General features: G+C 38.6%; 6 protein-coding genes across 9 annotated transcripts; 3 read left to right on the forward strand and 3 right to left on the reverse strand.

Annotated features, from left to right (window-relative positions):
- On the reverse strand, positions 1 to 2564 carry LOC5511883 (tRNA (guanine(6)-N2)-methyltransferase THUMP3). 2 transcript variants are annotated; one of them, XM_001632166.3, is made up of 3 exons: positions 1865 to 2564; positions 855 to 1011; positions 1 to 501 (listed from the first exon to the last, which is right to left on the reverse strand). In XM_001632166.3, the coding sequence occupies exons 1-3, from the start codon at positions 2562 to 2564 to the stop codon at positions 168 to 170; spliced, it is 1191 nt and encodes a 396-aa protein (XP_001632216.2). In that variant the 3' UTR covers positions 1 to 167. The 2 variants fall into 2 exon arrangements, with proteins under 2 accessions (XP_001632216.2, XP_032237108.1); XM_032381217.2 differs by having other exon boundaries at positions 855 to 1050.
- A 130-nt stretch (positions 2565 to 2694) lies between these two features.
- On the forward strand, positions 2695 to 4329 carry LOC116618004. The gene is made up of 3 exons (XM_032381220.2): positions 2695 to 2827; positions 3631 to 3760; positions 4024 to 4329. Exons 1-3 carry the CDS (start codon positions 2699 to 2701, stop codon positions 4110 to 4112), a joined length of 348 nt encoding a protein of 115 aa, XP_032237111.1. The 5' UTR covers positions 2695 to 2698; the 3' UTR covers positions 4113 to 4329.
- A 983-nt stretch (positions 4330 to 5312) lies between these two features.
- Positions 5313 to 8816, reverse strand: LOC5511882 (probable cardiolipin synthase (CMP-forming)). 2 transcript variants are annotated; one of them, XM_001632165.3, is made up of 7 exons: positions 8437 to 8805; positions 7585 to 7722; positions 7117 to 7246; positions 6102 to 6187; positions 5867 to 5935; positions 5700 to 5791; positions 5313 to 5515 (listed from the first exon to the last, which is right to left on the reverse strand). In XM_001632165.3, the coding sequence occupies exons 1-7, from the start codon at positions 8773 to 8775 to the stop codon at positions 5434 to 5436; spliced, it is 936 nt and encodes a 311-aa protein (XP_001632215.2). In that variant the 5' UTR covers positions 8776 to 8805; the 3' UTR covers positions 5313 to 5433. The 2 variants fall into 2 exon arrangements, with proteins under 2 accessions (XP_001632215.2, XP_032237110.1); XM_032381219.2 differs by lacking the exon at positions 7585 to 7722 and having other exon boundaries at positions 8437 to 8816.
- On the forward strand, positions 8088 to 11018 carry LOC5511853 (complex I intermediate-associated protein 30, mitochondrial). The gene is made up of 4 exons (XM_001632212.3): positions 8088 to 8290; positions 8967 to 9332; positions 9869 to 10045; positions 10623 to 11018. The coding sequence occupies exons 2-4, from the start codon at positions 9021 to 9023 to the stop codon at positions 10821 to 10823; spliced, it is 690 nt and encodes a 229-aa protein (XP_001632262.2). The 5' UTR covers positions 8088 to 8290; positions 8967 to 9020; the 3' UTR covers positions 10824 to 11018.
- Positions 11019 to 12225: 1207 nt separating this feature from the next.
- On the forward strand, positions 12226 to 13635 carry LOC5511852 (kelch-like protein 40). Its single transcript, XM_001632211.3, has one exon. The coding sequence runs from the start codon at positions 12340 to 12342 to the stop codon at positions 13441 to 13443; it is 1104 nt and encodes a 367-aa protein (XP_001632261.1). The 5' UTR covers positions 12226 to 12339; the 3' UTR covers positions 13444 to 13635.
- Positions 13482 to 25270, reverse strand: LOC116618002 (fucose-1-phosphate guanylyltransferase). 2 transcript variants are annotated; one of them, XM_032381216.1, is made up of 6 exons: positions 25187 to 25270; positions 24306 to 24769; positions 23524 to 23753; positions 22735 to 23159; positions 22035 to 22437; positions 13482 to 14873 (listed from the first exon to the last, which is right to left on the reverse strand). In XM_032381216.1, the coding sequence occupies exons 2-6, from the start codon at positions 24730 to 24732 to the stop codon at positions 14616 to 14618; spliced, it is 1743 nt and encodes a 580-aa protein (XP_032237107.1). In that variant the 5' UTR covers positions 24733 to 24769; positions 25187 to 25270; the 3' UTR covers positions 13482 to 14615. The 2 variants fall into 2 exon arrangements, with proteins under 2 accessions (XP_032237107.1, XP_048586307.1); XM_048730350.1 differs by having other exon boundaries at positions 24306 to 24747; positions 25187 to 25253.
- Between the last annotated feature and the right edge of the window lie 253 nt (positions 25271 to 25523).

The following is a 25523-nucleotide window of genomic DNA, read 5'->3' on the forward strand; positions in this document are numbered from 1 at the left end:
TGAGTTTTATTTTTTTTATTTTGATAAACCGATCTGTTCCTGTTTATTTTCCTGATTATCACAAAGTCAACTATCATTTTGACCACACAGTCAACTTGCTCTACTTTTGCATTCTCTGCCGTATTTTTTGTTCATGCAGAAAAAAGATAGTACATAGTCAGCACTTGTTACTTGCTGTTGGTTGTCCTTAGCAGTGAATACACCCCTGACTGTAAACCTCCCATGTTCACCCACAATGTCAACTTCACCTTCCACCACTTTTGCATTCGCTGTAGTGTCTTTGCTAGGGCCTTCTTATCATGTGTCAGAATAACAGCACGTCCCGTCTTGGGGGGGCACACCCGTGCAAGCTCATCAAGCGCCTGGGGGTACAGGCTCCAGTTGTTCTGTTTGCTGCCGCTCTTCTTGCCAAATGGCAGATCAGTGACAATCACATCCATGCTATTTGTCTTGAAAGGAAGATTGCAGACATCCCATTGATAAATGTCAAGGGGAAGCTTTCTGAAATTATAATTGTATGAGTCACTTAGTGATTAGTACATGTCAAAAAAATTTTGAGATGCACATGCTATTTGCTAAAGTAACCAATTTACATATTTTAATTAGTCCTCTTTATAGGGTTATCATGTGCCCAAAATGGTAGGTGATTTGGAGGGTAAAGAACAATATGTTCATTAATTTGTGAATGTACTAATTATTAATAAATGTATTTAAATAATGAGTGCTTGAGTTTTAGCAGGGCACAATTTAATTTTGTTTGCTAAGAAATTTCTTATGATGTTTATTCTTGAAACACAAACACCTACTGCTCTATTATTTTGCTACCAAAGGCTCTTAGGAGTATTGTCAATTACCTATTTTGCTTAGACGTAAGAGCTGATAGGTTGGCCAGAGTCCTTGATGGAGCTAGCTCATGGTGATCCCCACATATATGGACACACAAAGGCCAGTTTAGTAGGGCTTCTATTGGGATAGAGCCCCCTCCACACATGGGATCACAAACCACATCACCTACAGAGACAAGATGGAAACTGAATGGAAGTCCATTGCCTGAGAGCAAATATATTACTTTATTAGTATGCAATAAATAGCCTTTTCAGGCACAAAAATGCACCCCCTGCACCCTTTAACCCCATAACATAATAGCCCTGGAGTTTATGAGAGCCAAAGTGTGGAAAGTTAATACATTTGCATATGCCACCTCCAAAGAGACCATAAACCAGCCCTCTCAAGGTCTCAAAAATATGTAAATGATATATGTGGCCATCACTGTATAAACTTAAGATATGCAGATGGTGCTGTTTCAGGAGAATTTCAGTTATAGTCTAATAATATCAGGCAGGTAGCCTACTCAATTGGGAAGATCCATTAAATAAAAGAAAATTTTACTTCCATAGTTAGCTAGCTCAAGAGTTCTAAGAGAAAAATGGTCCCCTAGATGAGTAAACTAATGTGACACCCAAAATCCTGGCTAGTCCCTTTTGATAGCTATTTTGAAATTGGTGTAAGAATCTGTGAATAGTGCACGAGTTGAATCACAATCAAAACAGAGCTGAATACAAAGGTGTCCTCTGGGAATGGTTGCGTCAGGGGCAGCGGATGGGGAGGGGTAGGGGGGGGGGGCGCTTGTACCTAAATGGTGTTACATGTAAAAGTCGATTGCTTGATAAAAGACAATTTTATACATTTGTTTAATTGTTTGTATCATTTTTATCCTATACTCTATGTCAACCCAGGCACTTCCCTTCCCCCACTTTAAAAGTCACAATCCCTCCCCTGCCCCCCACCCCTCAAAACTCCAACACTCCAACACCCCTGAGAGTACCACTATTTTCTGTATTTTATTATGCTAGAGTTGTATTACCTGTTTTTATATCGGCAAGTTTTAAGAGACAGTACGCCAAGGAAGATTTTAGGGTAGTTGGACCAAAATGTTCAATATTCCTCCGCCCTTGTGTCTCCCTTGTAAGGGCAACACCAACAACAACTCTGTCATCAACAACATTAAGTATAATTTCAATGTCGGCATTAGATAGATTGACAGGCCAGTGAAATAAGTCATTCAGACCGCCTCCTAATTGAGCTGCTGCATCAGATGATTTAAAGTCATGATTGTTTCCACTGCGTGAGCATGTGACACGAAAACTAGGTAAGGACTTGATTTCCTCAGCAGATAGTTGCTTAGCAACGTCATCATCTGTTTTTGTCACGGGGCCCTGGTACCCAGTGAAAGCTTTCCAAGTTTCAAGCGCTGATTTCCAATGAAGCTGCTTTGCAAGATCGTAAAACTTCTGTAAAACGTCACTGTTTTCTTTCGTTGAGCCAAAATCCTCAATTCGATCCACAACAACAAATAATCTCTCAATTGAACGCAAGTTTTTCGCCGTTTCTAAAGAATCCAGAGAAATATCGAAGTAAATTCTTCCTCTTTCCCTTACAGGTTTAAAATCGAGTTTTTCTTGACATTCTAGCACCGCCACAGACTCTAAACCGGTAATGACTGTGGCACAAAGCTCGCACATGTTTTCTGGTTTCTTCACACCGTCCGCCATCATGACGAACATTGAGTCTCCGACCTACACACGAGGTTCCTCGAGTATTGTCCGTATGACCATCGTAGGATACGAGATAGCATCGACAGAAGAACCAGGAACGCCTGTTGAATGCTGAAATGTTTCCCTGAAAAGTAGAAGTGATAATGGAACAGGACGACTATTTTACTGCAGCCCAGGAACAACTAAGGGAAGAGCAAGAATTGAAGCGCGTTATTTCTCAACGTAGTAAAAATATCGAAAAGCTTGCCGCAGATATCAAACAACTTAGACAAGTGAGTTGCATAAAATGCGTCATCACATGTACTAGCAGGCCCGTAGCCAGGATTTTGAGCGGGGTGGTTCGTTTTTCCATTTCAGCGGACCAAATTTCCGGTATACCCCTCTCCTCACCTTATTACATTAGGCAATCAATCTTGTATTTAAAATGCTTTTAATATGGTGCTTTTTAACATATATCGATAATAATAAAGATAATTATAATAAAAATATTTTTATAGTCATTTTAAAGATATATTGATGTGCACGGTATATCTCCAGCCAAACGTTATATATTTTTGTTTGTTCTGAGCAGACCTTCAAGCTGGGTGGGGGTACCTCCAAACCCCCCCCCCCCCCTGGCTACGGGCCTGCATAGACGTGCCATTTTGTCGGGTTCTTATTCTAAAGCCCCATCTACCATCTACACTAACAATGTTTAAATGACAACTATATTTGTTGGCATCTACACTAGCAATTTTTCATGTGCGACAATTTTAATCGCTGAGAAAAAGCAAACCTGCTAGCTTTTGAGCAACTATTGTTGCCACATAAAAATTTGCTCCATCTACACTTTAGCATATAAAAATTGTCACAGAGTGGTTTTTAAAAAAAACCACTACAGCTATCCCCCCTATTTAGTTTATTTCGTACTAATACGAAATGTCTTTGTTCTCTTTTGTTTTGGCTTGACTTACACTTTTTTAATAATGACATTTTGTTGCACAGGATTTGAAAACCACCCTCAAAATTGTCAACTAAAAATTGTTGGTTAGATAGGGAATAAAGGGGCTTGACTGAGTTGCTTTCATTTGGTTAGGTTTTAGAGGAGTATAGAGTCTCCACGACAAGTCTTTCAGATGCGACCCTGACTGAGCAAAACATCGAATCAAAACTGGAAAATGAAGCTAAGGAAATGTGTGAAAGACTAGGCCCTACAGAGATTCAAGGTGTCTTTCTTTCTTTCAATTCTTTGTTTTAAGAAAGCATACACATAAAATAACTACAAACATGGGTAGAGCCAAAGCCGAAGAGTTGTGATCTGCTTTGTCATTCAAGCATGGTCTTAATAGAAAAAAACAGCTATGCAGGAAAAGTGTCTGCCTTCAGCAGAATTCCAGGAATTTCATAATACGAAATAAGAAGACTTATCACTGTCAAAACTTACCAGCTAAAGTTTGTCAGGATTAATACAAATCAATTTATTTTCCAGGAATTATGCAAACACTTCGACAGAAGAAAGTTTTAATATCTGCAGAGAATGCCAAATTGAGGAAGGAACTCCAAGACCTCGATGATTGAATGCTCAATTCTATGACAAGTGCAAGGAAAGCTGGTAGGGAAGCATACAAAATTGCATCCTTCATCTTGAGAAAGGTTACATCCCTGGCTCAGCCAGGCTTGATGAAATTTTGAGTAAGGCAAAATTATTTATACCTTGCTAAGCATTGGCTTTGCAATGGTATAGGCATGACGAAAAAAACATGACTTAATGCTTCAAATAAGCTCATTTCACATCTAATAAGGCAAAAAATTTCTTTACATACTTAGTGAGTAATAGGAAACAAAATATCAAATGCGACTTTTTTTTAATTGATTCGAATTTTTGTGAAGTGTCATTGAGATTTGAGCTTTTCGTCCCTGAGCTCATACATAGCGCAAGGATGATCAAGGAAAAAATATCTTAAAAAGCAAAAATCTGGGTATGTGCATTTTGGCCTCACGTTATTTGTGTTTCAAAAATCAGTCCGGAATACAAGGAACTGATGGCCATTGTAAGGAATTGTGTCTTCTTTCTCTATCTCAAATTGTGAATTTTCCAGGTTTTTCCGTCATGTCAATGGTATAAGTTGTAGAGTGGTTTTCATTAACCCATGCAACCAATATACAGTACTTAAGTGTATTGCACTTAGAGTGGTTTTCAAAATCCCGTGAAACAAAATGTAATTGTTAAAGTGTAATAGTTAAGCCAAAACAAAAGAGAACAAAGAGATTACTGTTGTGACCTTATCGTGGTTCTACTATCAGAAAGCCATGAGTGAAGACGGTGCTTGTTTATTGTAGATCTGTGTGATTCAACACTTTCCTAATCATACATGTGCTATATGCTAATTACAATATTTGTGATCATGTGATTAATATGACGTAATCATTAAGATATTAGATTACTACAATTACAATGTATTAGTACTAAATAAACTAAAAAGTATTTCACGGGATTTTGAAAACCACTTTAAACATACCTGTACATACTATCCTATCAGGTCTAATACTGTTTTGTATAAAGAATACACTTTGTCTCAAAGGTTAATAAAAATATCAACTCTCTAATCTACAGTTGACTTCTCCAAGTGAATGACATGGTACAGATACCACTCCACTCACACTCAAACACAAACAAAATGTGTATTTAATTGTTTAAAACCATTTTTTTTTTCAAACATGAGAAAAGTTTGGGGAAAACATAAGGCTATATGGAACAAGACAAGGACAATACATGCATCATAATAGCAATCTTTTTATTTATTACAATACCATCATGTCATAAAACCTTTATTTTATATAGACGTATATACACAAATGAGACAAAACTTCCTTTTATTTACACTGATTCTGCAGAGTTTTAACTGATATATCTAACTGCAGTCTTTGAAGCAAATAGATAACTTATTGATGACATGATTGTAGAAGCACCAACAACATACCTAAAAAATGATGTAATTAATATTTGACAGCAAGGAAACCCTACACACAACTATCCCATAATCAAACGAACTCCATGATAGTGATAGGGTGTGGAAGTGGTGGATATCCGAGGGAAGACAGGGGGGGGGGGGGGGGGGGCTTGTGTCCCAGCATCTCCCAATTTTTGTATCTCAAATAACTCACCAGTAACCTTGAAGGTATGGGTGATCAACAAACCCAAGCAGAGGTGCAAGTAAAGTACAGCCAACCAGGCCAAGCTGAAGCACAGTGTTAGCCTAAGAGAAGGTGAAATGTAGAAACTGAATGATAATTTGACATATGAAGAGCACTTGAGAAAATGATTGCTGTACCTTGCCAAGAAAGTTTGGTCTCAATTCAACAGTTGCTAAGTTGACATCAAAATATCTAGAAATTGTTTTCTAAGAAAAAAAACAAAACATTAAATATGAATAATAAAAAATGTAATATGCCAACTTTTATTACAATAATTCATGAATAATAAAAGCTGGACAATGATTAGCTGCATGCTAAAGACATTAGCATGCTTAGACAATAGCGTGCTAAGACAATAATATTTGGACTTACTGGTGGAGGGAGAGATTTGAAGCGGAAATAAAAAGATGCACCAATCAATAATCCATCTCTGCTTATGATCAGGGCTGTCAAAGGGACTGCAAAGTACAAAGAATGCTACATCAAGAACTATATACAGTCTGTAATTTAGAAGGAGGCCAATGTTATTGATGGACAGAGAAAGATATAATTGGAAATTCACTGATCTCACATCATTACTCTACTCCCTAATTACAATTGCTAAGTCAGACAAGCCAACATTTTACTTTAGCAAGGAGAATTGAAAAAAAAAAATCAGAAATGAAGCTAGATACTGCCTCGTTATATGATGGCTTTTATATTTTTCTCAGGAAAAATGTATTATAGTTTTTTTTCTACCAATTTTCACAATAACCAGGAGGAGCAGTTTCACTTAAATATTTATTAACTTAAAAGTGAAGCTTTATTTTTGAGTCATAGAAAGGATTTAAGGAATTGAAGACAATTGGCAGAGACTTTGTCCCTCAATAAATCAATAACCAATCAATCTAATTAATAACCTAAAGCACCATGAAACAGTACCAATATCAGCCAGTACTACAGGTGCCACTACGCTCAGCTGAATATAAGATAAGGAAAATGTTGGTGAGCTACTTCACGGCACCTCCAAACATGGCGTACAACCAGTGCCAGCATGCTGAGTCACTGTTTTGGGGTTTAAGTGATGTCTAGGTCATTGTCTCAGGTTTAAGTGATGTCTAGGTCATTGTCTCAGGTTTAAGTGATGTCTAGGTCATTGTCTCAGGTTTAAGTGATGTCTAGGTCATTGTCTCAGGTTTAAGTGATGTCTAGGTCATTGTCTCAGGTTTAAGTGATGTCTAGGTCATTGTCTCAGGTTTAAGTGATGTCTAGGTCATTGTCTCAGGTTTAAGTGATGTCTAGGTCATTGTCTCAGGTTTAAGTGATGTCTAGGTCATTGTCTCAGGTTTAAGTGATTATCTAATTCTTCTAAGCTGTTTAAAGTCAAATAAAGATTGGTACAATCTACCTGGCAAGAGACCAGCAACTGTCAGAGATATGGTTAATACACTCATCAGAATCTTGTCAGCCATGGGGTCCAGTACAGTACCAAACATTGATCCCTGATTCTTGAAATTTCTTGCTATGTACCCATCAAGCTAATAATATCAAAGAGTAGTCATTCAATAATGAGTATTTGCTGCAGTGCCTATTCAGTTGGCTACATTGCAGCATAAGAAGAAAAAAATCAAGCTCATATTAAAGCACAGTTAATTTTAGGGCAGTAGCAGGTAACTGAGGGTGTGTGGTCTCCCCCAATAATTTTGAAAATCATATTATTGCAGTCCATCATGCAGTGTTTTTCCCCAATTATTTTCATGGAGCTGCTACTGAACTGTTGCTTTAAAAGCATCAAAAACAAATCATGACCTTTTTTTTTTCAAAAGTATCAAGGGTTTAATATAAGGTAGTTAGATAGAGTTGTTGTAAGACGTACCATATCTGTGATGCCTGCAAATCCAAATATTAGCACAGACGTGAGGTAATGCTCTGATACAATAAAGTACCCAAGGAATGGAGCAGCAATAATCCTTGACGCAGAGAGGAGGTTGGGAACCGTGAAAATGTCCTCTCTCTAAAATAGGTATAAATAGAAACAATTGTTTTTGATTTTGTAGAAAGCTATTTTTACAGAAATCATGCAGGACAGCAACAGAAAGTTTACTGATCATCTTTGAGTCAGTTTTTAAGGAAACTCGAAACCTGACAAAGTAACTCACAAGACCGGATGGTTAAATCTGTAATTCTTCTGAGATTGATTCCCCCCTTTTTTTGTCAAGGCTTGAGAATTTTTTGGGGGGAGGGGTGGGTAGATTTATTTTTGGAAGGAGGGATGGTGGGGTTTACCCTCACAGGGGGGGTTGCAAGATAAATCAGCTAAATGGCTTTCCTGCTATCATTTAGCCAATCACCACTCAGCAGACGTTTGCTGTTCAGAAATCTCTCTCGCACAATAGCGCTACACAAGGAATTATTTTTCACTGATAGAAAATGTTAATTTTCTATTGTCAATTTTCCATAAAAGGATTTTTCAGAAGCGATTAAAAAAAAGCGGGAGATTTAGTGCTCAAGGCAGGAGAGCGTGGGATGAGGTCCAAAATCTTGAAACTAAACCGTCCTACCTAATGCGGGAGAGTTGACAGGTATGAACACATAAGGGGGAGGCTATCCCATCCCACACCACCACCTAATAACGGGCCCTGGGAGATACAATGTAAGGAAGCATCCACCCTCTTCCCCCTCTCCCCGCCATCCCATCTTACAAAATCGTGACCCTCGTCACGCCTACCAATTCTTTGACTTTTTCCAGCCGTTCTCTGATTGTTTTCTCCTGTCCCTTGCTACTGCAATGCCTAATGGGCACCGCAAGTCGTCTAAGTAGACCAGTATCTTGAAAAAGAGTTCTTTTATAACGCAGAAAACCACGTGAGAAATCCAAATTTGTTGCCACCAAATACCGATCACCGGTTCCTCGCTTTAAAACTGCAAAGCCACTCCAACATGATATATAGGAGGAAGAACGTCTGCGGCTAGATCTTAATTGTCTTAAAAATAAAAATAGCGGCATTTTGATGTTTGTGGATAATGTTTTCGGGGGAATTATAAACTTTATCGACACCGCCGCCATTTTGGCCGCGTTAAAGGACGGGAACCTGGGCCCAGACTCGACTTTATACGGAATAACATGTTTCAAAAGTGTCAAAAATTGTCGAAAATTGTTCGTCGTCGACTGATTAAAGGCTTTTAATTTCTATGATTTCAAGTGTTTTTAAACAAGCCTTGAAATCTTTAAAATATTCCAGTTTTTTGCTACCACAGGGAACCCGATAAACACAGGCATCCCAAGAGCGCACAAGAACTTCCTAATCAAAGATGGCGGGACGTTTTGGACTTATTCGAGAAATTTTCTCAAAACCTATTATGAAGAAGGCAGCTAAAGCGATCTTCCCTGACCCTATGGACCAATACAGATTAGAGTTAATGCTCTGGGATTTTAAGAAGAAGGAGACCATGGACAAGTGGGTGACGATAACTGATAAACAATTTGGAGGTTTGTCTACAGCCGAGTTCGTTCCAAGCAAGTCTGGCAAAGCTGTCTTTAGAGGAAACTTATCTACAAAGTTACCGAAGGAGAGCGAAGCAAAGCACACGGGAGTGTGTGCTGTACGGTCACAGCCACAAGTGGTGAGTTTTGCTTATGCGATTGTTCTTTCATGGATCTCTTTTATACTAAAACATATTATTAAGCAAAACCCCTTAGGTCCGCCCATGCTAGCTGCAAAAATTAACTAATCAAAACACTGTATAAAGCCATAAAGATTTTGTCTTTATTGTATTTAGATCAGCCTGAATCAGCTGCTGGGAAAAAAAATAAAAAATACAGAGTAGATATGGAAGCAACTTGTATGAACTGGGCCTCAGCCTATCCACTTCTGGTTTTTAATCATGATAAGCTTGTCTATCATAAACCATGTTAAGTTTGCCTTTTCCTGGCTAAATGCAGTTGGTTTAGCATACCATAAGAAGAAAATGTTTTTTTAGAAAAGTGAATAACTCTTAGTTAAAATCATGCTTTTTTCTAGTTGCATGTGATCATTCCTTTCTCTTTGTTGAGTGGGTGCGATAATGGTGATTATGATGGAACTCATACAGTTGAATGGGTGATGACATGATAATGAAGACATGATTATGATGGAATTCAACCTTTTGCATGATCACAGGACTGGAAAGGGCGTGTTGTGCCATATGACACCTCGGAGTATGACGGGATACAAATGAGAATACGAGGAGACGGCCGGACATATGCACTGAACATCCAGCCAGACAGTGTCCGCTCAGATGATTTACACCAAGCCTTTATGTACACACGAGGAGGGCCATATTGGGAGACTATTAGGGTATGGATATATGTGTGCCTAGTATGTGTAAGGACTATAATGGTATAGATATATGTGTGCCTAATATTTGTAAGATGATAAGGGTATGGATTTATGTGTGCCTAGTATGTGTAAGACGATAAGGGTGTGGATATATGTGTGTCTATTATGTGTAAGACAATAAGGGTATGGATATATATATGTTATATGGGTAAGACAATAAGTGTTATGATATACAAAAAAACGGGTCCAAACACATCTAAAGGGAGAAGGAAATAAAAGAAAAAACATGTTTTTTCTCTTATGCTGTTATGTCCATGTTGTTATGTCGAAGATAAGAGTGCTCGCGCCCATGTCGTTATGTTGATATGTCGCTAGTGTGCACTAGGCATAAGTTGTCACACTTTAGCCTACAAAGAATAGGCGTACGCTAGCCTGGAAAATGCTATATAAAGCATTAGGGTTACCAGCTTGGTGTATTTTTTAAAAATAATAAAGTTTTAGCGCTCTTTGCATGGTCCAAGGGAAACTCAGAACTCCTTGTGCAAACTAGATGCGAAACAGATGGTTAACTCTTATTAATATCTTTTCCTTGCAGATGCCATTCAGCAAATTTATTCTTACAAACTCTGGCTACTTACAAGACCACCAGATGGATATCCCGCGCATGCGGACATTTGGAATTACACTAGCGGACAATAATGACGGACCTTTTTCTCTTGAGATCGATTACATCAAGGCTGTTCTGTACATCTATCAGCCGAAACATTTCCAGTACCAGCATGATAAATCTGACTGAAAGTAATATGAATATAATGATGGAATATAATGATGGAATACAACGATGGAATACTGATATACTACAATACGGACAAGTTCTTATCAAAACTTTAAATTCGTCTGGTAATAAAGCTTGTATTACGTTCTTTTATCATCAGAAGGGAATGTTGGATATACAGATGTTTAAAATGAGATACAATATTTAGTAGTGAAACAGCCTATTTTTTTTAAGTCGGGCACGTTTCGGCTACCGCGTCGGAGACTGTTCGCGCACCACGAGGTGGTAACTTAGATTGCGCAACGTGACTTGATCGGGTTTTCTAATCAAACACGGAGAGCGCGTCGGAAAACAAACTACATTTCAACCAAATAAGAGGAAATTCGTGGTTGATTATCAGAATTCGGCCTGACAAACTCTGCTCCTCTTGTTCTTGTTTTCCTGCCCTTGTGTAAACACTGTCACTGGTCTCAGACCTCACACGACCATCTAAGGATGAACAACCACGTGACACAGCCAAAACGCGTCGTCCAATCAGAATCACTACCCTGATCTTGGCAGAGTCACGCCATCCAGTACGTTACATTCCAGTTCGTTGCTTAGACTCTCGCTCGAGTTCCTGGTTTTCATTTAGGTGTCATAGCAATATTAAACTCTTCGTCAATACTTTATAGTATTGCCGTCTCAGAATAACCAAGAAACCATGATATATATGGTCTCTTGGGATGATTTTTTTTAGATTTTCCCGCCAAAACAGGAAATTATTCCTTCGATTCAATCTCCTTTCGTGCGGCCAAGAAAATTTTTAAAGCTCTGTAGAAAATTCAAATTTTAATAAAATTTTACTCCCTTTTCGGAATTTAAAAGCTTATCGATGCTTTTTTTGCCAGATTGCTATAAGTGAAAGGAAATAAGAGATTTATAGCCTCGTCCCCACGCGTCTTGCGACAGCCCTTGTTGTCAAACATTCTCGGCTATAAGCTGTTTCTGACGCCTTGCTAGCGTGTGACGTCATTATCCGACAAGCCACTCAGCCAATAGAAGAAGTACTGTGTTCTTCTATGTCTTTTGCATATTATTTTTCCCTTGTAATCTGGGTGATTAATCTGGTAATGTTAATAATAATGCTCTGTTCGTGCTTCAAAGGGCATTTTCTCCTCATTGAGCAGAAATTATTGCTTAATGAGTTTTAACGATTACAACTCATCGACCCCCCATGAGATGGGATCTAAAGTTTGTTAATGAACAAATGCGTGTGTAGTATAAAACCACTTTTTGTCGATTTGACAAAGTTAAATGCAAATATCGGAAGATAGATGATTAGTTTGTAGAAGTGCAAATATACTGGTGAAATAAATCAATATATGTTTTAGTTGCATAAGACCTCTGCTGTGATAACATGAATACAACGCACGTGAAAACGCGTGAGTGTGATGTCATAGAGGTATGCTCAAGTGATCAGCCTTGCCGTCAAAAATGAGCTTGCATTCCGCTCAAACCGGACAGAAGTAGAGACAGCGTAGAGCACACGTGGAAAATGGCTCTTAACTCTTCAAGCCTTCTCGGTAACGAAGCTCAACGCAATATTCAACAGCAGCTTAACGCGATATTCGGTCAATTGAGCAGCGCAGGACTCACCGTGCAAGTTTTACAAAACAAAGCTGTGATAACACAAGCAGCAAATTCCGAAACCTTCAGAATCGTCAACGGTAACGAAGCCTTGAAGTTCGTTAATAATTCAAGGTTTGCAGACAAAATACTCTGTATTGGAAATCAGCGATTTTTTTGTCATAGTGATTATTTGGCTTTAAGAAGCGAGTATTTTAGGGCTTTATTTAACAACGAGTTCCGAGAAAACTCTATGGACGAAATTGCAATAGAGTTGCCGGCGCCATGCGACTTTGAACCAATTTTGAGATATTTGTACACAGGGGTTGCCAACGAGACGGATTCCATTTTTCACGAGAAGAATATATTTCCTGTGATTCAAAATACTAATTTCCTAGGCGTTGATGACTTGCTTTCGAAAGCTGTTACAGTATTTGCATATAGATGGCGGGTTTTGACAAAATCTCCAATGTTTCGCCGAAGTGTTATCGACTACAAGTTTTTGAGCTCAGTCTTGGAGTTCGGAGCTCGGAACGACTTATTCAAGAATGGCGACAAGTTGAAGATTGTCGTTTCTTGGGATGAAGAGGATTCGGAGGAATTTCCCGAATGTCGACAGCTTTTGAGGGAGCATAAATGCTTAGAAGAAGCGGCTGTTTCTGATATTGAGTGGGGAATTCAGGTTAAACCCAAACTGTTCACTAGACTGGATTCGTTAGATTTCAGAAGCATTTTTAACCGAGCGTTACATGACTCGGAACGTGCCCAAGAAGAAAACCGAAGAAGCGAGGAGAAAATCCGAGGACTAACGCAATGCATCCGAGTGCTCACGAAGCAGCTCGAAGACGTTCGGTGTCTCCGATGCTTTACGATGGTCCCCCGAGCGGCACTCAAGACTCGTACGTGCGTCACAACTCAACATACGGGATCTTATGCTCAAAATCGAGGATGGTCTTGCTGCGGTGAGTTACAGAAAAGGAGTAAAGGCTGCAAACCCGTCTGTTTATCACGGCACCGCATCAACAGCCACTAAACGTACATATGGCCCAAGACAGAGTGAATATGAACAGATTTTGTGTACAAGCATATAATTTTCTTTTTTATAATTTTTTATATATTGTGAAGCATTGTAATCAGATAACAGATACAAACATTGGTTGTTTTTTTTAGTTCCTTTTTAAATATCTTGTACAGTATTTTTTAAAATAAACAAATAAAGACGTTATCCGAGTTGGACGAATAGTGCAAACCACACGTACATATATTTCAGACGCGTGGCCACCGTTTGCCGAGTAGATGCGCGGGCATCCTAGGATGCTTTTAAACAAGTACAGTATGAATCCCATAAAAATTAAATAAAATTAAAATAAAAAACCATTAAATAAAAAACAAATTTACACAGGATATATTGATCCTAGTAGTGTTCAATAAGGAGATCACGTGACTGTTTGGGTAAACTTTTAGCGGCAAAATATCAGCAACAAAAAGCAACTTGTTCAGCGCTTACGAAAAAAAGTCAGAATTCTTATTTTCAGAAAGAGTTGTTTCATTTAAAGATTTTATTTTTTTGTCGTTCTCTGGTGTGACGGGCGCAGTCTTTTAAGATTTTTTTTGTTTGATTATTTTGTTTGAATTTGCCACCCAGAAAGGTCACGTGATCTCTTAGCGCAAGTCCCCTTTTGGTCTGCATTCCATCCAAATACACAATTTTGTATTTCCATGACATCCACATTTATGTACTGCTATAAACACAGAGTGTTTACAAGGCAATCTATTAATGAGTGGTTTCCGTATACCCGTGGAATACACTAACCCTTTTATTATTATTTTGTGCTGGCCTAACTACATTTGGACTATATGCACTTTGTTCCACATGTTTATGAAAACCTAGCCTGCTCTCATTTGGGTTTATTCGCAAATGTTTTGTTTTCGAATATTGCGAATTCTGTGGCGGACGCGTAGGCCGAGGTGCGCTGGGGCGAGGGTGCGCCATCCACAGAATTCCCAATATCCGATCAAAAGCATTTCCGAATAAGCCCGAATAATAGCAGGCTAATAAAAACCACTCTATTATGAGGAAGACATGAGAGAAATCACATTTGAGAAATGATTTTTAAAAGGAATTATAATTTCTAATTTCCGGGCTGTAGCTCGTATGAAATTTTTTTTAGTATAAAATGGTCAAATATAATTTTTCAAAAATATCTAAATTGAAGCTATAATTTTCTCCCTTAGAATCTCTCTCAAATCCAAGGTCCCCTGCACATCTTTATTAACCAATATATCAGCCATTGATAGCCGTATATCGGTATGCCTGTGTTCGAGGACAGCTACTGGGGGACTGAACTCCTTTCCCTCTCGCAATGATTGGATCATTTCGAGTGTGTGAAGTACTGAGGACCGCTGGTCAGTGAAGACAGGAAACAGGCGGGCATGCCACAGGGTTACCATATCCCAATCGCTCTGAAATAAGTCAAACATAGTGGAAATAAATTGAGTAGAGTGGTTGTCAAAATTCCATTACTATTTAGTTTATTTAGTACTAATACACTGTAATGTCTTTGTTATCTTTTGCTAATTGTTTTCTCATAATTTCAATTGATGACGCGCGTTCATTTATAATTTCCGCGCATTGCTCATTGTTTCCTCATAATTCCAATTGATGACGCGCGTTCGTTTATTATTTGCGCGCATTGCTCATTGTTTTCTCATAATTCCAATTGATGACGCGCGTTCGTTTATTATTTGCGCGCATTGCTCATTGTTTTCTCATAATTCCAATGGATGACGCGCGTTTGTTTATCATTTGCACGCATTGCTCATTGTTTTCTCATAATTCCAATTGATGACGGCGTTCGTTTATCATTTGCACGCATTGCTCATTGTTTTCTCATAATCCCAATTGATGACGCGCGTTCGTTTATTATTTGCACACATTGTTCATTGTTTTCTCATAATTCCAATTGATGACGCGCGTTTGTTTATTATTTGCGCGCATTGTTCATTGTTGTCTCATAATTATAATTGATGACGCGCGTTCGTTTATTATTTGCGCGCATTGCTCATTGTTTTCTCATAAAATCCAATGGATGACGCGTGTTTGTTTATTATTTGCACGCATTGCTCATTGTTTTCTCATAATCCCAATTGATGACGCGCGTTCGTTTATTATTTGCACGCATTGTTCATTGTTTTCTCATAATTCCAATTGATGACGCGCGTTTGTTTATTATTTGCGCGCATTGTTCATTGTTTTCTCATAATTCCAATTGATGACGGCGTTCGTTTATCATTTGCACGCATTGCTCATTGTTTTCTCATAATTCCAATTGATGACGCGCGTTCGTTTATCATATGCACGCATTGTTCATTGTTTTCTCATAATTCCAATTGATGACAGCGTTCGTTTATCATTTGCACGCATTGCTAATTGTTTTCTCATAATTCCAATGGATGACGCGCGTTCGTTTATCATTTGCACGCATTGTTAATTGTTTTCTCACAAATCCAATGGATGACGCGCGTTCGTTTATCATTTGCACGCATTGTTCATTGTTTTCTCACAATTCCAATTGATGACGCGCGTTCGTTTATTATTTGCGCGTATTACTCATGGTTTTCTCATAATTCCAATTGATGACGCGCGTTAGTTTATTATTTGCGCGCATTGCTCATTGTTTTCTCATAATCCCAATGGATGACGCGCGTTCGTTTATCATTTGCACGCATTGCTAATTGTTTTCTCACAAATCCAATGGATGACGCGCGTTCGTTTATTATTTGCACGCATTGTTCATTGTTTTCTCATAATTCCAATTGATGACGCGCGTTCGTTTATTATTTGCACGCATTGCTCATTGTTTTCTCATAATTCCAATTGATGACGCGCGTTCGTTTATCATTTGCACGCATTGCTCATTGTTTTCTCATAATTCCAATTGATGACGCGCGTTCGTTTATCATTTGCACGCATTGCTAATTGTTTTCTCATAATTCCAATGGAGGACGCGCGTTCGTTTATCATTTGCACGCATTGCTAATTGTTTTCTCACAAATCCAATGGATGACGCGCGTTCGTTTATTATTTGCACGCATTGTTCATTGTTTTCTCATAATTCCAATTGATGACGCGCGTTCGTTTATTATTTGCACGCATTGCTCATTGTTTTCTCATAATTCCAATTGATGACGCGCGTTCGTTTATCATTTGCACGCATTGCTCATTGTTTTCTCATAATTCCAATTGATGACGCGCGTTCGTTTATTATTTGCGCGCATTGCTCATTGTTTTCTCATAATTCCAATTGATGACGCGCGTTCGTTTATTATTTGCGCGCATTGCTAATTGTTTTCTCATAATTCCAATTGATGACGAGCTTTCGTTTATTATTTGCGCGCATTGCTCATTGTTTTCTCATAATTCCAATGGATGACGCGCGTTCGTTTATTATTTGCACGCATTGCTCATTGTTTTCTCATAATCCCAATTGATGACGCGCGTTCGTTTATTATTTGCACGCATTGCTCATTGTTTTCTCATAATCCCAATTGATGACGCGCGTTCGTTTATCGTTTGCACGCATTGCTCATTGTTTTCTCATAATCCCAATTGATGACGCGCGTTCGTTTATTATTTGCACGCATTGCTCATTGTTTTCTCATAATTCCAATGGAGGACGCGCGTTCGTTTATTATTTGCACGCATTGCTCATTGTTTTCTCATAATTCCAATTGATGACGCGCGTTCGTTTATCATTTGCGCACATTGCTCATTGTTTTCTCATAATTCCAATTGATGACGCGCGTTCGTTTATTATTTGCGCGCATTGTTCATTGTTTTCTCATAATTCCATTTGATGACGCGCGTTCGTTTATCATTTGCACGCATTGCTAATTGTTTTCTCATAATTCCAATGGATGACGCGCGTTCGTTTATCATTTGCACGCATTGCTAATTGTTTTCTCACAAATCCAATGGATGACGCGCGTTCGTTTATTATTTGCACGCATTGTTCATTGTTTTCTCATAATTCCAATTGATGACGCGCGTTCGTTTATTATTTGCACGCATTGCTCATTGTTTTCTCATAATTCCAATTGATGACGCGCGTTCGTTTATCCTTTGCACGCATTGCTCATTGTTTTCTCATAATTCCAATTGATGACGCGCGTTCGTTTATTATTTGCGCGCATTGCTCATTGTTTTCTCATAATTCCAATTGATGACGCGCGTTCGTTTATTATTTGCGCGCATTGCTCATTGTTTTCTCATAATTCCAATTGATGACGCGCGTTCGTTTATTATTTGCGCGCATTGCTAATTGTTTTCTCATAATTCCAATTGATGACGAGCTTTCGTTTATTATTTGCGCGCATTGCTCATTGTTTTCTCATAATTCCAATGGATGACGCGCGTTCGTTTATTATTTGCACGCATTGCTCATTGTTTTCTCATAATCCCAATTGATGACGCGCGTTCGTTTATTATTTGCACGCATTGCTCATTGTTTTCTCATAATCCCAATTGATGACGCGCGTTCGTTTATCGTTTGCACGCATTGCTCATTGTTTTCTCATAATCCCAATTGATGACGCGCGTTCGTTTATTATTTGCACGCATTGCTCATTGTTTTCTCATAATTCCAATGGAAGACGCGCGTTCGTTTATTATTTGCACGCATTGCTCATTGTTTTCTCATAATTCCAATTGATGACGCGCGTTCGTTTATCATTTGCGCACATTGCTCATTGTTTTCTCATAATTCCAATTGATGACGCGCGTTCGTTTATTATTTGCGCGCATTGTTCATTGTTTTCTCATAATTCCATTTGATGACGCGCGTTCGTTTATCATTTGCACGCATTGCTAATTGTTTTCTCATAATTCCAATGGATGACGCGCGTTCGTTTATCATTTGCACGCATTGCTAATTGTTTTCTCACAAATCCAATGGATGACGCGCGTTCGTTTATTATTTGCACGCATTGTTCATTGTTTTCTCATAATTCCAATTGATGACGCGCGTTCGTTTATTATTTGCACGCATTGCTCATTGTTTTCTCATAATTCCAATTGATGACGCGCGTTCGTTTATCATTTGCACGCATTGCTCATTGTTTTCTCATAATTCCAATTGATGACGCGCGTTCGTTTATTATTTGCGCGCATTGCTCATTGTTTTCTCATAATTCCAATTGATGACGCGCGTTCGTTTATTATTTGCGCGCATTGCTAATTGTTTTCTCATAATTCCAATTGATGACGAGCTTTCGTTTATTATTTGCGCGCATTGCTCATTGTTTTCTCATAATTCCAATGGATGACGCGCGTTCGTTTATTATTTGCACGCATTGCTCATTGTTTTCTCATAATCCCAATTGATGACGCGCGTTCGTTTATTATTTGCACGCATTGCTCATTGTTTTCTCATAATCCCAATTGATGACGCGCGTTCGTTTATTATTTGCACGCATTGCTCATTGTTTTCTCATAATCCCAATTGATGACGCGCGTTCGTTTATCGTTTGCACGCATTGCTCATTGTTTTCTCATAATCCCAATTGATGACGCGCGTTCGTTTATTATTTGCACGCATTGCTCATTGTTTTCTCATAATTCCAATGGAGGACGCGCGTTCGTTTATTATTTGCACGCATTGCTCATTGTTTTCTCATAATTCCAATTGATGACGCGCGTTCGTTTATCATTTGCGCACATTGCTCATTGTTTTCTCATAATTCCAATTGATGACGCGCGTTCGTTTATTATTTGCGCGCATTGTTCATTGTTTTCTCATAATTCCATTTGATGACGCGCGTTCGTTTATCATTTGCACGCACTGTTCATTGTTTTCTCATAATTCCAATGGATGACGCGCGTTCGTTTATTATTTGCACGCATTGCTCATTGTTTTCTCATAATTCCAATTGATGACGCGCGTTCGTTTATCATTTGCGCACATTGCTCATTGTTTTCTCATAATTCCAATTGATGACGCGCGTTCGTTTATTATTTGCGCGCATTGTTCATTGTTTTCTCATAATTCCATTTGATGACGCGCGTTCGTTTATCATTTGCACGCATTGCTAATTGTTTTCTCATAATTCCAATGGATGACGCGCGTTCGTTTATCATTTGCACGCATTGCTCATTGTTTTCTCATAATTCCAATTGATGACGCGCGTTCGTTTATTATTTGCGCGCATTGCTCATTGTTTTCTCATAATTCCAATTGATGACGCGCGTTCGTTTATTATTTGCGCGCATTGCTAATTGTTTTCTCATAATTCCAATTGATGACGAGCTTTCGTTTATTATTTGCGCGCATTGCTCATTGTTTTCTCATAATTCCAATGGATGACGCGCGTTCGTTTATTATTTGCACGCATTGCTCATTGTTTTCTCATAATCCCAATTGATGACGCGCTTTCGTTTATTATTTGCACGCATTGCTCATTGTTTTCTCATAATCCCAATTGATGACGCGCGTTCGTTTATTATTTGCACGCATTGCTCATTGTTTTCTCATAATCCCAATTGATGACGCGCGTTCGTTTATCGTTTGCACGCATTGCTCATTGTTTTCTCATAATCCCAATTGATGACGCGCGTTCGTTTATTATTTGCACGCATTGCTCATTGTTTTCTCATAATTCCAATGGAGGACGCGCGTTCGTTTATTATTTGCACGCATTGCTCATTGTTTTCTCATAATTCCAATTGATGACGCGCGTTCGTTTATCATTTGCGCACATTGCTCATTGTTTTCTCATAATTCCAATTGATGACGCGCGTTCGTTTATTATTTGCGCGCATTGTTCATTGTTTTCTCATAATTCCATTTGATGACGCGCGTTCGTTTATCATTTGCACGCATTGTTCATTGTTTTCTCATAATTCCAATGGATGACGCGCGTTCGTTTATTATTTGCACGCATTGCTCATTGTTTTCTCATAATTCCAATTGATGACGCGCGTTCGTTTATTATTTGCACGCATTGCTCATTGTTTTCTCATAATTCCAATTGATGACGCGCGTTCGTTTATTATTTGCACGCATTGCTCATTGTTTTCTTATAATTCCATTTGATGACGCGCGTTCGTTTATTATTTGCGCGCATTGTTCATTGTTTTCTCATAATTCCATTTGATGACGCGCGTTCGTTTATCATTTGCACGCATTGCTCATTGTTTTCTCATAATTCCAATGGAGGACGCGCGTTCGTTTATCATTTGCACGCATTGTTCATTATTTTCTCATAATTCCAATGGATGACGCGCGTTCGTTTATTATTTGCACGCATTGCTCATTGTTTTCTCATAATTCCAATTGATGACGCGCGTTTATTTGTTATTTGCGCGCATTGCTCATTGTTTTCTCATAATTCCAATTGATGACGCGCGTTCGTTTATTATTTGCACGCATTGCTCATTGTTTTCTCATAATTCCAATTGATGACGCGCGTTTGTTTGTTATTTGCGCGCATTGTTCATTGTTTTCTCATAATTCCATTTGATGACGCGTGTTCGTTTATCATTTGCATGCATTGTTCATTGTTTTCTCATAATTCCATTTTATGACGCGCGTTCGTTTATTATTTGCGCGCATTGTTCATTGTTTTCTCATAATTCCATTTGATGACGCGTGTTCGTTTATTATTTGCACGCATTGTTCATTGTTTTCTCATATTTCCAATTGATGACGCGCGTTCGTTTATCATTTGCACGCATTGTTTATTGTTTTCTCATAATTCCAATTGATGACGGCGTTCGTTTATCATATGCACGCATTGTTCATTGTTTTCTCATAATTCCAATTGATGACGCGCGTTTGTTTATCATTTGCACGCATTGTTCATTGTTTTCTCATAATTCCAATTGATGACGCGCGTTCGTTTAGTATTTGCGCGCATTGCTCATTGTTTTCTCATAATTCCAATTGATGACGCGCGTTTGTTTATTGTTTGCGCGCATTGCTCGTTGTTTTCTCACAATCCCAATTGTTGAGCTTTCGTTTATTATTTGCGCGCATTGCTCATTGTTTTCTCACAAATCCAATGGATGACGCGCGTTCGTTTATCATTTGGGCGCATTGCTCATTGTTTTCTCATAATTCCAATTGATGACGCGCGTTCGTTTAGTATTTGCGCGCATTGCTCATTGTTTTCTCATAATTCCAATTGATGACGCGCGTTCGTTTATTATTTGCGCGCATTGCTCATTGTTTTCTCACAAATCCAATGGATGACGCGCGTTCGTTTATTATTTGGGCGCATTGCTCATTGTTTTCTCACAAATCCAATGGATGACGCACGTTCGTTTATTGTTTGAGCGCATTGCTCATTGTTTTCTCGCAATCCCAATTGGTGAGCTTTCGTTTAGTATTTGCGCGCATTGCTCGTTATTTTCTTACAATTTAAGTGGAAGGCGCGTCTGGGATTATTCTATATTTATATAGTTCTATATTTTTCCTTTCAGGGGAATATTTTTGTTTTGAAATAGTTCTAACTAAAGGTGTGAAATCCATATTAAATCACACACACAAAAAACATAAATAAGCTAGTTAATTCCAACTGAGGCAGTGAACTGTATGGAAAACATTAAAAAGGGGGGGGGGGACTAACCTGATCTATTCCAAGGTGGCTGAAAACTTGACCAAGTGGTTTTCCAAAATACTTTAGCGAATCCAGGTCATTAGCACTCTTCACTTGCTTCTTCATATTATCATCAACGCCATATCCCACGGTCACAAACAGCCCTGCCCTGCTCCCCAACTCTACGCAAACTGTCATCAGAAATGTCCTATCCATGATGCTGACCCCATCTGGGAGACACACATTGCTGACGATACAATTCCCTCCTATAGAACTCCCACTTTCAATGTTGCAGTACTCTACAACTGTCTGTGTCCCTATGGTTAAAGGCTCAGTCACATGACAGTGCATAAGGATGCTACTCTCAGGGGTAGGGTGTGTAGGGTTGCCAGACCGGGATACAAAGACTTCAGCAGATGCTGATGTCTCATACCTAAAAATGGAATCTCTTGTTTAATCATTGTTATAAGCTATCTTATCTAAAGTGAGGTCAAACCAATGCCATGCTTCTCATAAAGGGATCTACACAATAATGCCCTAAATGTCATACTACTGTATAATTGATTGGAAGGGGGGGGGGTATTTTATTTCCAGCACACAAAAAGACAGCTTAATCTTACCTTGGACAAAATCTACTAAATCTATGTGCCAATGCAAACTCAACAGAATATAATTAGAGGAGAGATTAAATATAACTGTAAGTGACCACTGGAATTAAGCAAAAGATTACCTGAAAATTGGATCAACACAAAGATGATGAATAAACTCTGCTGTAGTACCAAGGTGATAAAACCTGGACTCATTTAGAACTAGCACATTAAGTGCTGTTCCCTTTAGGTAATCAAAAATCATCTTCCTCGTTTTTACAAGAGAAGACTCCACCTTAGACACATTTGCCACATTCTCAGTGTATTCTTCTGTCGCCTCAGGCCCTAGAGCCTGTAAAAAATCCCCATAAGCACAAATTTCACAGTCAAGAGTTATCTTGGAGTAAAGCTGTTGGAGCTTCTTGGCTGCTGTCATATCAATGAAGAAGATGCTATCAGTGTAAACATGGTCTTGGTCATCTTGCTGGAACACAAGTCCATGCTGTCGCATGACTTGGGTTGATTGCTTGTGTAGAAACTTGGAGCATGTGGTTTGACACATCACATTCTAAGAAAAGTCAAATTAATTATGGTAATGTCATACATTAAACCAAATAAAAATTTCAAGACTTTCCTGGAGCATTCCCCCAGACCTTTCATGTATACCACCTCCCTCGTGGACAATTCAATACTGCTGCCTCTGCACCATGTTGGATTTATGTACCTCAACACAATTCCAATTTATGATGCACATTCGTTTATCATTTGCACTCATTTCTTTGTTTTCTTATAATTCCAACTGATGATGCGCCTTTGTTTATCATTAGCATGCATTGCTTGTTGTTTTCTCACAATTTCCATTGATGATGTGTCCTTAAGCTCATTATTTCCTTACACTTCTAACTAATGACGTGCTTTGCTTAACATTATACCTCATTATGCTTGTCTTTAAAAACAAACACCCCATGGGTGGTGCCAATCTCGATTGGTGATGGGTGAGCCAGTGCTGTAAAGCCAGGCTTGGTAAAGCAGCATGTTTGGATCCCTGTGTTGAACAGCTCAAGAGTGTCTGGACACACCAACAGAACTCCTGGAATCATGTTGACTGGAAAGTCTATGAACATCGCCATTAGCATCTCTAACATTTGGTATGGTGGGTCACCTGTAGAATAACATCATTTGGTCACATCATTTTGTCTGTGGAATGGTATGCAAGAAATAGTGAGAAGAGGGGAACTCTCAAAATTTCTGTATGGAGATGCATATTGGTAAAATGAAAACAGATAGACAAATATTCCTGTAATCAAACCTACAAATTACCCCCACTATGCTTCAGTGCTTAAACCATCCACATTGAAGTACTGAAATTTGACTGCTCTACTGCATAAGTGTAGTGCATAAAGCCGGAAATGGTTTCAGAATTCTGCGTTAAAATTATGTTATATTTGTTTTTAAATGGGTGTATAAAACAGTAACTATTCCTGTATTAAAACTGAATTAACCTACAAATTACCCCCCACTAGAAAAAATGCTTAAACCATCCACATTTGAAGAGCTGGAATTTTACTGCTGTACTGTATATATAGGTTGGGTTTCAAAGTTTTAAAACCCTGATTAAAGTTATATTTGATGTCCTTCAGTAAAACATATTAAAAGCTGAATTACCATTAAAAATAAACAATAAGGGTAAATATTTTTACTGTGTTCTGCTTACCCCAAGGTAAAGCTGTAAAAACTTTCCCAAGCACGCTAGCATTGGGCATTCTTTGGCTATAACCTCCAGCATGGGCAAGCATGATCTTACACTCGCTCAGTTTCTCTTCTCCATGAATCCTGAGCAACTCATCTATGCAGATCATTGTTGAACCTCCGTTACCAACTTTAGGGCCAGGGGGGTCACTAAAAACATGATATATTGGACCTAGGGGGAGCTCCTTGCGCTTGAGTTTTGCTTCAAGCTGGATTTCAAATGCCTTCTTCTGGGCTGCATCAGAGGCAGTGATAACAATAATATCCCAAAAGGGGATATCCACATGCTTGCCCCGAATGTTATCAAATTGCTTGAGTCTTTTTATGGTAGAGTCTCTTATATTCTGGCTCTTGTCACTGAAGATGTGCTTGAACTTTTTGGCTGAAGCCATGTTACTTGCCAATCCCTGAAGGGTATGAACGAGTCAACTGGAAGCAAAAGGGATACTGTAAATATATCTATTTTAAAATTCTAGTCGTAGTACATTTTATGTTTGCGTGGCAATTTCAATCTAAATTTCATTCATTGTCAAATGCTGTATCTATGGTTACGTCTCCTTTTTGGGTGTAATATTGTAGAAAAAAAACACAGTTTATTTAAGTGAATATACTCAAGTTTAGATAGACTCATCAAGATGAGATCTACACTTATACAGTAACAGACAGTGTGTTAATCAAACGGTATTAACTTGAATCAGACTTTTGGTTGAATACGTGACTTGAGTCAGATAACTTCTTTCTACGCGATCTTCCACAACAGACATCTCATGACTTCTTGATTATAATCTAAAAAGTATCATTGTAGTACTAGAGTGTTGCTGTGCTAAATTCTGGATGTTTCTTTACCTCTCAAACGCGGGTCTCAGACACAATAACATCTTCACAATCACAACACCATTGAAAAATCGAAGTCTTACCTGTCTGAGCCTTCATCTTGTACAGCGGTAAATATGGTACGGTGGGGAGAGGGGATGGGGATATAACGGAACAAGAATAAACCCAGGGGTGTAGCCCGGGGGTGGCCTAGGGGGCCTGGGCCCCCCCCCTTTAGAAGCCCAAAATACAGTAAATGTATGAGACATTATCTAAAATATAGGAGAAAATTCCTTAAAAGTCCCTTTTGGGCCCCCTGCTGTTAAAAATCATGGCTACGCCGCTGTTAACCTCTTTACAAATAATATCC

This window comes from Nematostella vectensis, chromosome 7, assembly GCF_932526225.1.
Source record: "Nematostella vectensis chromosome 7, jaNemVect1.1, whole genome shotgun sequence".
NCBI lineage: Eukaryota > Metazoa > Cnidaria > Anthozoa > Actiniaria > Edwardsiidae > Nematostella > Nematostella vectensis.